The 13613-nt window shown below is 40.5% G+C and overlaps 2 protein-coding genes across 2 annotated transcripts in view; one reads left to right on the forward strand and one right to left on the reverse strand.

Moving 5' to 3' along the window:
* Positions 1-3090: 3090 nt before the first annotated feature.
* Positions 3091-13613, forward strand: part of LOC109635286 (metabotropic glutamate receptor 7-like) — a 91977-nt gene continuing 81454 nt past the window's right edge. The window contains exon 1 of the mRNA XM_069526926.1: positions 3091-3561. Coding sequence (XP_069383027.1) covers positions 3457-3561 — 105 coding nt within the window. The 5' untranslated portion in view covers positions 3091-3456. The remainder of the gene's footprint in view (positions 3562-13613) is intronic.
* On the reverse strand, positions 6417-10740 carry LOC109635042 (amphoterin-induced protein 3-like). Its single transcript, XM_020095938.2, is given in 4 exon segments — positions 6417-8231; positions 8233-9633; positions 10256-10301; positions 10540-10740. Coding segments are annotated over 2 exon segments (1398 nt in total). The 5' UTR covers positions 9586-9633; positions 10256-10301; positions 10540-10740; the 3' UTR covers positions 6417-8186.

Raw genomic sequence — 13613 nt, forward strand, 5'->3', positions numbered from 1 at the left:
CACTCAATGTAACACTATTATGATGTACACATTTGAAGTACTTCTACTCTAACTCACTACTTTTTCACTCCATTTTATACTCAATTACAATTATTTGACAATGTAGTTAATTTACAAATCAAGATTCGGCACAAAAACATACAAAGAGCTTGTACAGTTGAATACTTTCTTATAGACTTCACCTTATAACAACCAAATAAATTGTTGAGGCATTTGATAAATTAGTCAGATAACAGAAAACCAATTAACTCCTTAGATAAGTCATTATTCTTTTATTATAGCAAACATTACATGGTTCCAGTGAGTACAACTTGAGGATCGTTTAATAATGTATAATCTCCTTCTAGTTATTTTAACAATTTAACACTTATTGTAAATCGGTTTGGATAAAAGCATCAGCTAAATAAAATGCAATGTGATGGAATAATTTAAATTCCTTTGCTTTAAAAGTTTGGACGGTAAGTAAGTACAAAAGCAGTGTGATGGGGGTTACTTTGGGCTTTTGGTAATTTTCTTATTTTCTACAAACAAAACAAACTATCGATGGAAATTCATAATGCAATATGATTAACAGTGAAAAAAGAAACAATGGAAAATAATAATAATGGTTCCACTTCAGTCAAGTGCAGCATTCAAATGCACAATCAACAAAAACTATGGTTGATTGTGCATTTGAATGCTGCTCTATAATGAGTGCAGTAGTGGAGTATGACAAAGTCAATTTACTCGATGTTGTACTATTATGATGTACACATCTGAAGTACATCTACTCTGACTCACTACTTTTTCACAAAATAAAATTCATGGTTCCACCTCAGTCAAGTACTGCAGCATTCAAAAGCACAATCAACTATAGTGTCTCAGTAATATGACACATCGTTTTTCTTTGGGTACTTTTCTTTGTAGCATTTTAAGAACGTTTCCCTGACAATGTTATCAAAATCTAACTATGGATAAATTATGAAATAAAGAAAAAGTACGGGAGTTTACAACAGGCGCTTTAAATGAATGTGTGATCGGGGGTTTTGGGTCACTTGGGGGCAGCGGAAAGAAGTTGTAAACACAACATGGACGTTTCACCTCACAAGCTAATGAGGCTAACCTGTTAGCACACACACACACAGACACACGCCGCAGACCCGGAGCCACCTAATGAAAGTAAGTCTGATTCATTAAATCTCCTTTATTTTTCCTCCACTGACTCCTGAGGTAAACACGTGTTGCTTTAGCAGCTAAATGTTCCTCTAAAGCTAACCAGCTAGCTTAGCTGCCATGTCTGTCAGCTAGCAGGAGCTAACGAAAACCAAGCAGGTGACTGAGGCTGATATATTTAACCATGACTCTGCATTTCAGAGGCAGACATTGTGTATTTACTCCACCACGTGAACCTGAGTAAGATGTGTTGAAATCAAGATGAGCTTACAAATCACTACAGCAGCTTCACTGAGAGACAAACTCCAAAAGAATTTGGGGCCCGAAGAAGTGAAATTATTCAGTATCTCTCCTCAAAGTTAAGTAGAGCTGCTCACTGTATTTGATATGTGAAGAACATTTGTATTTATACCCAGTGATGGAGGAAGTAATCCATTATAAACAATATAGTCATAAAAATACGTAGGGAGGTAAAATAAAATACACGTAGTAAAGAAGTTTATTTACTACTACGTAATATGTCTGTCTGGGTGAGTTCAGCTACTTTACTCACTAATTAATTTAATGATAAAGCACCACATCTTTTTTTATACTCCCAGTGGGTTTTGAATGTGAAATTCTAATCTGAAAAGCAACTTGTACCTAAAGCTGTAAATGTAAATGGTTTGTATTTATATTGTGCTTTAGTCTTGATGACCATTCAAAGCGCTCCATTCACATACACACAGTCATATAAAACACATGATACCTTTCTCTGAAATGTAGTGAGAGGTGTACAGTAATGTAATATATATTGATGTGCTTACTTGATTAATGGGGCTGAATTCTTTTTTACATCGTTTTTTGACTCCATCTCTTAAAACAAAATCAGATTTCATCGGACGAGAGCATAAAGAGGGAAGTAATATCCAGGTCAGGACAAAACATGTCCACTTTGTGTTGATAAAATTGGATCAGTGAGCTTTGCAGTTCTCTGGGTTTAGCTTTTAACTGATGACGTTTCAGGAAGCAGGGCTTTGGGCCAGAATGTAACGTAGCTCTGCTGTGAGTGTAACTGAGAATCTCTTCTCTTGTTACTGGGATCAGCACCTCACGTTATGGAAATCCTCCAGTTTCCACTGTTTTTTTTAGTTAGTAAGCGATGAGACAGCAGAAAATGGTTGGACCGGAGAAAAGTAATTAAGCTTCTGTAAAGCTCGTTCAGAAGCAGAACTTTGTGTGGTTAGACACATAAAATCATGGAAGTGGCAAAGGACATATTCTAGTGATGTTCTAAACCAGTCACTTTATACTGTGAGAGCCAGAGATACAGACATGCAGGTGGCTCGATGAGGCAGCAGTGCACTGAGCCAAAAATCAAGTGCTTATCATTACAGAGCAAACTCACTAATTAGCACTAAATACAAAGACAACCTGAGACTGCAGTAGTCTCTAATAGTTCTGAATAACTATTCTAATAGTTCTGAATAAATAGAAATTTTGATCTGACAATGATGCTAAAGGAGAAGTCTGAGTTATTACATTTCATCCTGAAGAGAGCATGAACGTGTCTACCTGACTCCATAGCAATCCATCCAACAGTTATTCAGACGTCTAACTCAAAAGCCCATGACAACCTCATAGGGATGCATTGGGAAGAAAAAAAATCCAAGGGGTCACCAAATTGAGTAGGTTTCCCCCTGTACGAAAATTCAATTGATCTAATAGTGGTTGACATATTTCAGTCTGGTACCAAATGACAGGCCGACCTTTTGTCATCCCCAGAGCTATGTCACAGGCATAGCTGAAAAATAGTATCATAAAGTACATTATTGAGCATCACTGACACTAGAAGCCATTGTAGATAATACACCCATACTGCCTGTGACAGTAAATGTCTTTTTTTAACGGAGACAATAAAGCCATATTTCATCCAAGTTCATTGTTGTATTTTTAGTGGACAAGTGTGACAGACAATAACAAGGGAAGCAACATTCCAACACAACACAGTAAAACCGCTGGAAGAAATGACAGAAGCTAAACAGTAAGGACGAATAAAAAGATGAGAGGATGGTGAAGAAATGTGCTCACACAAGCAACTAAACCTAAAATACTTAATGTTGTTGTGCTCGTCAAATCTTATAATATTTAACTACATTCTACTTACTGAAGCAAAAAATGTCCCCAGATAGACACAGAGACTGCACCGCAATCTACTGACTGAGATCAGGGTGCATCACTGCATATTCGCATTGATGCACCCATATTACTCATTTGTTTGTTAGCAGTAAAACGTGATCTTTACATTTGATTAATGAGCCGTTCATGTGCAATGTTCCCCACAGTGATCTGACTGAGACCAGAATCCTGTTGCTTATCCAGCTGCTTCGGAAACACAGAACATGGCCTGTGTTCACACGCAGCGGAGAGGTATGATAAACAGCTTGTTGTCTGGTGTGCAGCAGTCCACATTTATTTTAATCTTTTTTTGGGAAGCAACCAGCCTACCTCCTAAAAAAGATCTACAGTGTAGTATTGCTGTGGTGACCTGTTCTGAAACGAGTGCTCTGTGTGTTTCCCAGGCACATATTTCCAAGTGTCCAATTAGAATGAAATAAGGGTTTTAGTCAATCCTGTGACACTGGGCCTCCACTGAGGTTGTGTATGTGGGTGTCAGAGCGTCTGAAAGATGTGTATGTGTCTGACACAGCTGGATGCCTCCACTCCTGCCTGATGACTGTTTTGACAGTTCAGTAATAGCCCCTGTTGACAGTCTAGGCAGCCCTCCTCGAGTGAAAGCAATTCAACTTGTGCTATTTAGAGTGAAACTCCCCTTTCACAGTAATTAGATTCTTGAATAAGATGATTCTGAATCCCTGGGAGCCTAGCTGAACTAGGGGAAACAATTAATCTGAAAGAGGGAAGTACATACTTTAATTGAGGCTTGATGAAGTGTTTTGCTTCAGAGAGGAGCATCTTTTCAAGTATCAAGCGATCCTTCCTTTAAATCTGTGTGTTTTCTTTCCCGAGTGGTTCAGGATAATTTGCAGGAAGCAGAATGACTGAGTCATGGCGGCTTGCACCTAGACTGGAAATTCTGATGTTATTTTAAAGTGCAATTAGTTGGATTATCTGTGGATCTGTAAACATCAGATGTAACTAGTCTGTAATTTGTTTGAACTAATTCAAAGGCAACCAGATAGCATATTGCTATATACTTAACATATTGATATCTGCCAGGCAAGCTTCCATGTCACTCTTATCCGATAAGCCCGTTCTTGCTCACTATTGCCCTTCTCCATTTTTATTTAAGTATTAGCTTCCATGAAGCTTGGAGCAAGAGTCTACAGAGTAGTGTTTGTGGTGCACAGCCACTGTATTGAGGTTACGCCAAATCACAGACCGAGTCTCAGCTCTCAGTCATAACACTTCACCCTGTTATGTGGTTTTTAAACTGTGCTCATAGACTGTAAATTCTGAACTCATGCAGTCGGTCAGGGCACAACATGTTTTCACACATTTGAACAAAACTTTGGAATAAATGTACGTGTGGAACAGAGGCGACCTGCCTTGGTGTACCCTGCCTCTCGCCCAATGTCAGCTGAGATTGGCTCCAGCTCCCCCATAACCATTAAAGGATAAGTGGTATAGAAATTGGATGGATGGATAGACTGATGAAACAGGGGATATTTTAATTATCTTGGTTTTAGCCACATAAATCTGTGTGTCAACTACCTGCTCATGTTTCAAATGAGTGGGAATATGTGTGACAATCTGATGGAGCAAAAGTAATTATTTATTGTGTTTTTTTATGCCTCTTTGTTTTCCTAAAGGCACTGCTGAGGCCTCCCATTATTATCACAAGGTTAAAATAAAATTCTGGATACCAAATGGCATCACTATCTGCACTCATTTCAGCTGACATCCTATCTACACTGCAGTTGAATCCCAAATCGGCAGTGTGCTTATATAACCTGGGTCACCTGTGGCCCCTCTGTGAAACAAAGAGCCCTTTGTGAAATGCTCACATCATGTCCTCATTGTTTTAACTCATCTGCTAATCATATCAGAAACAATAAATCCCAGCCAAGCTGCGTGTGCTGTGTCAGGGAGAGGGACCAGATTAGAGGGATTTAAAAACAATGAAATTGACAAAGCACCTGGTTTTTATCCTCGTAGTAATCTCCTAAAACCTAACCCGAACTCATCACACCATGTAACGTCTCTAGTACACTGTCTCTGAAAACATCAGGTCACGACAGACTCTGATTCAAGATGTTACATCACGCAGCAGCACAGCAGCACGTTGCATAACCCTTGTTCCGGGGTGGAAATCTTGATTATATATTTGAAAACAATGTAAACTTTGCTAAATATGAGAATTAAGTGGCAGTGTGATTAAACAGAGTGGTGCATTACAGTGCAGTTCTCTCTTAGTCGGATTTTGTTTAATCCACTCAGAGTTTAACAGTGATGAAAATCAGTGCTGTCAAAGAGCTTGTCTGTCCCAGTTACTTGCACGATTGCCCATTTGTAGATTTCCACTTTTTTGCCTGTGAATTTACCTTCAAATTGCACAACTTATATTCTGCTTGAGTTTTGATGGAGGCCTAGTTTTAATTAAGGATTTAGAAATAACGAAAGGCCCCTCCTCAAATGACATGCTTTCCTTTGTTAGAAGTGTGATTACTGACAACTTCTCTTTGACATTATATGAAGGATTACATCTAATCCTGTTCAATCTCGATGCAATCCTTGGTCCCCCACCACTGTGTGCGTTAAGATTAAAGTACAATATAGATGCTTGGACATTGAGAAATTGATTTGTTTCTTGTAAGGTTACTGTTTGTGTCATCAGCTTTTAAATATCCCTTCATCCCTGACTACTCGTGTCATCGACTGAATGTTCTCATCCCACACGTATGTTCTTTCATGGCAGTGCATTCGTGGCAAGATGTTAGCATCTTTCATCTCTGTTGTTGCAGTAAGCAATTCTGTTGTTTGAACAATGTTACACTCGATTAAATAATATATAGCTGCAAGCAGTGATTTCTGGTATAAAACCCTAAACAGAAGGAGCTCAATTGACCAAAATTAAAGCCACTGGCAGCAGCAAACAGGTTTCAGGCTTCACAAAGTAATTTCAGCTTCTTTAATTCTGTTATAAAGGAAGAATAAAACCAGTTGACTCTTATTTCATCATCATAAAGCCTGCAGCACTTCAATAATTGTGGACTCAAAGTTCCGCTATTTGTTCCCCTTCATTGGATTTGAACGAAACTAGGTTCAGGAGATGGTGCTGGATGTCTCCAGTGAGTTTAATATTATTAGCCGATATATGATAGACCACACCCTCATACACAAATCAATATTGCCCCAAGATCTTTTTTTACATATTTGGCATGTATAGCGCCCCCTATAAGTCATGCTTGAATTGCTTTGGTAGGCCAATTCCCAAACACAGACTGAAGATAACTAAAATTTATGATGCTTTGACAAAATGTTAATTAGTCATATCCATTATGAAGTTTATTGGTCAATATCTTAAAAACTATTAGCCACATATTTTGTGAAGTGATGATATATAAATACGATCCAGCATCAGTTTACTTGTTTCAGATGAGATCCAAAAAATGTGCTACTCAAAAAATGGACGAAAAATAAATCCATCATTGAAGACTTTTACTGTCCAAGATGTTTTCTGTAGAAAATATTGATTTGCAGTTTTGTATCAGATTTCAAGTCAGTTGGACTTAAGGTGTGTGGGAAGTGGCCTTTCCGAAATGGCACTTTTGAGCCTTAATTACAGCACCGCTTCCTGGCTGACTGGGTGCATCTTTCTTGGGAAACACATGCACATAATTTCCAGTTATTGGACTAGGATTGATGTTTCTTGTTAATGACTATTGTAGCCATTTCGGCAGAATACTTAAACAACTACTAATTGACACAAAAACAATAAGGTTCTATCCCCTCAGGGCTTGAACCGTAACAAATCTATACAAAGTAAGAGCCACCAGGGGGTTTGCGTCAGTGCTGCTTGAAGTATTTGTCACTTCAGTTTAAATTTCTTGGTGTGTTTGTTCCGCAGTGTTCAAAGTGCTCTGCTGTGTTTGATCAAAGAGATGCGGTCTTTGAAGAGCAGTCCAATTGCTGTGTGTTTCTGGTTTGTTGACACTCACTGATTTCTGTTCTTCACTGTTTGCCAAATAAGCCGAGCCAAGATTAAGTGTCATTGTTTTTCGCTGCCAGATTAATGCAACAGGTTTGTACGAGATATGTATATGTATGATGGATCACAGCCGGATGTGCCTCTGTTTTCTGCTAGATAAGATTTTTGAAAGTTCACTGAAAGCTATAGCTTCCGACACATTCATTGCATTCTTATGTATCTTAATTCCTCTTTTTTATATGATACTGGATAGTGATTTTTGCTAAAGTAAATCTGCGTTCAAAACCAAAAATACGAATGATCTAAAGGGTCTGATTCCTTTATTAGGATAACAGGGAAGAAATGTTTTCAGGAGTTAAACAGAGTTTCCTACAATGTTGAAGCTGTATATTATATAAGATATGATCTAATGCAGTGCAACTAATTAGACAGCACCCAAAGTCATCCAAGATAAATAGACTGAACTTACTTCTTCCGGTCCATTACAGTCATAAACTTACTGCATTTTCCGGGGCTTTTCATCCTTGTTAAACACTTTTTGTGAAAAATGAGCCAGATTCATCCACTGATCCCGTGAGAAATACATCCCCGCCCCATTGTACCTGAGCTCACAGAAGTTATTAGCTGATTTTTAGGGCTGATAATGGCTCTCCTCTGATTTAGCGGTGTCAGTACAATGAGGGTAATAAAGCAAAGTTGAAAGTTTCATTTCGTCTTCCGAGCTTGATGACAGACAGGAGCAGAAGTGGAACAGGAGATATTGCTTTTTTTTTCTTTACTGCATTAACATTCAATTCTTATAGCATCTCAACACTAATTCCTGAGTATTGTCCCAAAGTCTTCTCTCTCCTCCTCCAAAAGTTAAACGGCAAGAAAAACTACCCTATTCAGAATCAGCTCTCAGGTGTCCATTCTGTTCCTTCTTCACTCAGCATAGGCTCCATGAACGCTACATGCTTATTAGTTTGGATTTTGGAATGGTCTCCTGTGGAGTGGGAGAAAACAGACGTTAGGGTGCTGGGGTCATAGGATGCGATTGGGATTACTGGAGGTTTGGGCTGTTTACAGCAGCTGCAGCGACATGGAGTCAGGTAAAGGTATATGAGGATGAAGACCATGGTCACCACACAGCCCAGCAGTGTCGTGTAGCCAGTGTTGAATGTCTCTCCCGCAGGCAGCCGCACCGTAACATTCACCTCACGAGTAGCATTCAGTTCCTGTTTAATATCCACAGCTGTGCACACGTACAGCCCTGAGTCATTGACCTTGGCTGCTTGGATCTCCAAGGTGCCATTAGGAAAAAGGCTAATTAGCGTGTCATTTATGCTAGTCTGGGTGATGTACCCCTTGGTGGGGGAGAGCCATGTAAATGAGAGGTTTGTACTATCTCTACTCAGGGATGTTTGGCAGTCTAGATGCACGCTGTCTCCATCTGAAACCAACACATGGGAGAGGAGCACAGTCACAGGCTGCGAGACGGCCTTTTCCATAGTGCAGTTGTGGAAGAAGCGGTTTTGTTGCAGGAACCTGATAGATGCTCGTTGGTCCCCGTAGATAGAGCAGGTGTGCTCATCTGTGAAGTCCCTCAGGGAGTCATAACCCCTCAGATCCCAATGCCAGAACACACTGTACATAGAGCAGTCACAGATCAGAGAGTTGTTGTGGAGATAAAGCCCCCGCTGCACCAGCCCTGGCAAAGCTTTGACATCCTCCCAGGGCAAACGGCTCATTCGATTGGACGAGAGGTCCAGCATGGTCAGGAATGGATGACTATGGTCTTGGATGGAGAAGAACGGGAAGTGTGTGAGCTGGTTTAAGCTGAAGTAGACCTTTTTTAAGCTGCTCAGACCAATGAGTGTACTGGCCTCCACTTGAGTGATTTTATTGTTGAAGAGCAGGAGCTCCTCCAGCCTCCACAGCCCCTGGAAGTAGTGCTGCTCCACCACATGCAGCTTGTTAGAGGATAGATCAATGTGCCTGAGGCCAGAGGCATTGTGAAACACCCCATGGCCCAGGACACTGAGCTGATTGTGGGCCATTCGGAGGTTTTCCAGTCGGGGCATTTTGTTGAAGCTGCCTGGACCCAGCCAGGACAGATGGTTGTGGCTGAGGTCGAGGGTGACGGAGAAAGAGGGCAGGGACAGAGGGAGCTTGGCCAGACCACTGGAGCTACAGCTCACTGTGTCAGATATACAAAGGCAAATGGAGGGGCAGGTCTCTTCAGAGACGTGGAGGAGACAGAGCAGCATCAGCAGAGGTCCTGGATACAGTCCAGAGGTCATGTTTCTGGAAGTTGAATCCTTCAAGGTTTCTGCTCTGTTAAGCTCTCCCTGGTTAGATAAAAAATGAGAAACCGCATTATATATTAAAAAGATCCACCTGCTCAGCTGACGTATTAAAATGCCTGTGAGGTTAATACATATAGGAAGCTTTAGAATCTAAGGCAAGAGATGAAAATGCTTCATTGTAGAAGCCACAAATCCTCTTTCTTTAATGTTCCAATTTTTGATTCACAAATACCGCAGATGTTTTTATATACAAAGAAATAATAAAAAAAACTTCTGGGTATTGTAATCATTGAAGGGTTGCAGCGCTTATCTTCACTGTCTGTTTATCTACAGATTTTGTTCTTGTTCATTTAATGAAACATTTGGTTTGTATTGGTTTGTATAATGTCAAACACGGGATAAAACATTCTGCCAAAGAATTAGATTGTCTTGTTCTATGCGACAGACCGTCCTCAACCCTATGATGATGACAAAAACCGAGCATATATTCACATGAGAAGCTTGAACCAGGGACTTTTTTAAATCTTAATGATTTACATAATTTGTCCAACAATCAACCAGTTGTTTAAATACTGTTGCTGTGAGCATTTAATCATTGTCCACTGAAAAGGAAACATTTGAACACACTATGAAACCTTAGTGTTTAAAATGGTAAATACTTCACCTTTAAAAAGATGTTTTTTCTCAGTTGATATCAGGCGATTTAAAGCCTAAATGAATTTGAAAGCATAGAGAGGGGAAAAGTTCATACCACTTCCAGACAAGTGAGCAAATTGGCTGACTTAGTTAATCCTATTCTCCCCTCTAGAAAATGGAAAAAAGAGTAGAAAAAACCCCAAACTCTTCCAAACCCCAAATCCAAAGTAAACTGATTAGCAACCACATGAGATTCCAACAGTCCCATGCCTTTCCTCTTTTCGAAGTTACAGCCGATCAATGAATACTCACAACATTGCTGCCTAATCCTTATCTGCTACCCGGAACAATGCTCTTGCCTTCCTCCTCAGCCAAGTTTAAGGTCCCCCTACCGGCTTTCTCTTCATCCCAAATGAGAGTGCCGCTCAACAAACATGCTGCAGTGCTTTGCAGTGTATAGCAAACAGCACAGAGCTCACTTAATCTCCAACAATCCCCTCCTCCCTCTCTGTGTCATTTAGAGACCAGCCTTGTGTCTCCCTCTCTCATCATTAAGTAATGATACTGGTGGCTTGCTTTCCCTCTCTCTCTCACTCTCAACAATATCAGTGTCCCCACAATATTCTATTAATAACCTATACCATTACAACAGATTTGTATGACATAGGAGCTTTCCTCATGAATATTACATGTGTTATCCTGTAACCTTACACTAGTAATCCCAGAGGACTGAAATTTAGCTATGTCTACTGTAGTTCTTTTATTGTTTCTATTGTGTGTGTGTGTGTGTGTGTGTGTGTGTGTGTATATGTTTGTGATTCTGTGTGAATGTCATCCTGGTAAATACCCTTGTTTTTGTGAATTTTGAATCTGACGAATCCCGTCCTCCCTTGTCTCATGTCTCTGTGAAGTTTGAAGGCATCTGGGTTGAAAGTCTTTCTCGCTCTGAAGTTGTCTTCTTACCCGTGCGCCTCTTTACATTGTTGTTTCTATTTTTGTGGTTTTGAATGGATGGCTGTTGCCTGCCGCACATGCAAATGCTCACACATACACACACAGACGCACATCGACACACACTTTGTTTCTCTCAATGCCTTGTGCAGCACATCCCCGGCTTTCTTCCTGAGCCCCGACATCCTGCTTCCCCTCAGCTGTTGGGTTGACTGGATATATGCTGTCCATGCTGCTTGGTCATGGTGGTCCTGACAGCTCTGATTTCTGTCTCAGTGAATTAGCTTTGCCTCCGAGCAGCCACCTCCTCACCGTGAACACCTCCCCCCCCCACCCCCCTCCCTCCTTCCTCCTTATAAGTGCTTCGGGCTTTGACTGACTCCCACTCCCTCACTCACTCACTCACTCATTCATTCTGCAGAGACACATAGCCGATTCCCCCGTGGATTCGGGGTTAGCTAGATGGGGTTAACGTCGCAAAAAGGTGGGCTGATGTGTAGTTCACAGGCAGGGGATGCAGTAAAACCGAAGCTGGATCTTAGGTGTGAGACTTCAGTTGAAAATTGAACATTCTTCCTCAGTGTTTAAGAGTAGGATTAAGGGTAAGAAAACTGCAGTTTGACATATTTGTGTGGATATGAACAAACAATCACCGTCTTTGGCTTTGTGGCATTACACACAATCTTGTCCCAAGGCTAGTCATCAGCTTGGCTGGAATATATAAGAAATACCTACGCCCACACATGTACGTTTGAGATATGTAAGACAGGGAATCTAAACAGGCTCTCCTTGTAGGTGTTATGTGGATATAGTCTTATATTATGGTTCAAATAAGCCTCACAGTAATTTGTCTATTTGTCCTGCAAATTGAATTTTGCCCTGCCACAAAGAAGATCTCTAGCCTGATAACGTTTTAAATATTCATCCTTCATCGATCGTTTTAGGGTATTATGCAACACTCCTGTTCGTTGAATGGCCTGCTCCACTCATGTATGGAGTAATAAGTCCTTAATTGTAAACGGCTCACATAGGCTCTATAAACCAGTATGTTCATCTGCATAAGCTTGTAATGATTCATGGTTTGGTGCGCTTAGATGAATACGAGGCATCTAAATAAGGTGTATTATTGTGCCAGCATGATTTCACTGGCTGCATTTGTTTTTAGCTACAGTATAATTGTGCGGGGAATATGTTCTTCTCCTCAGGCAGCCCTTGTTTTGCTGCTGTTGACATAACCTGTGCATTTTCAGTGGCTCATTATTTTCAGTATTGACTTCCATCCCGTGCAGGATCCGTCATTTTCGAGAGCAATCAATTGTCATTGTCCTCTGAGATGAGCTCAATCAAAGTATGAGCACGAGGTGGAGAGATGGCTGAGTTTCTGTGTACACTTATTCACTTTAATTACAGGACAATTATTTTTGCCTTTTTCTGCTGATTGTCTCTCATCATAGCTTAATAGTCTGTGTAGTTTCAGCAGAGCGAGGTCCTCTGGCATGTCAATATTAACACCTTCTTCATCTCAGTGTAGTAAACGTGTCTGTCTAAGAGTCTCCATTCGTTTGTGCATGTTCCTCCATGTGTGTGTTGTCAGAGTGGACAGTGCGGCTCCAGCCTGCTGTTCTGTAAGATCCCTAATCTAATCAGTATCTTTGTATCAAGCTGCTTTGCAAATCCCGCCTTGTTCTTTCGCATATATTTGATTAGACTCTGCGTCCCGTATGCAAAATAGTGCTGTCAAATCAGCCAGGTTCAGAGTGGACCTCGAAGCTTAAACCCTGACCCTGATGCATCCTGCCCCCAGCAGAAAGTGATTTTCTTTTTACCATCTGCTGCAGAGAATAAGGGAAGAGGAGAAATAAGAAACACACAGCAGCACAGGGAAACGTCTGCTCTTGTCTCGCCCTTGAGAAGCAGTGAAGCTCAATAATACACAAATTGAGATTGCAGCAATATTTCTGTTGAATGTTGAAGCAGAGGAATGCAGGTGTGCAGAAACATATTTATTCTGTTATTAATTTTCATCTATATTCAAAATAATGCAAGTTATAAATAAAGATTTGAAACAGGAGACAGGGTAAACAATGCTGCATATTTGTTATTAACATTTTGGCAAAATGACACAAGAGAAGGCCTGTCTGTCACATTAATGCACCAAATATATCTAACAGGAAACGTGTACGCCCTGAAGGGTTTCCAAAGCCTTGTCTGCCAATTATGAACCCTTGAACCTGAACATACGCACCCTTGTTCAGTATTTATTCTGCCTTTCAACAGCCTTTTGTTAGCATGGCTGGCAGCCAGTCTCTCAAGTATGAGTGAGTCAGTGCCTGGATAAAGATTCGGAAGATTGAGTTTTATTTCTTCTCTCTTGGTGGGTGAATTTGCTGTCTGGATGAGCTCTTTGTTGGAAAGGAGTTTTAAACAGAATAAGA

The sequence above is a fragment of the Paralichthys olivaceus genome, chromosome 6 (assembly GCF_024713975.1).
Source record: "Paralichthys olivaceus isolate ysfri-2021 chromosome 6, ASM2471397v2, whole genome shotgun sequence".
In the NCBI taxonomy this organism is placed as follows: domain Eukaryota; kingdom Metazoa; phylum Chordata; class Actinopteri; order Pleuronectiformes; family Paralichthyidae; genus Paralichthys; species Paralichthys olivaceus.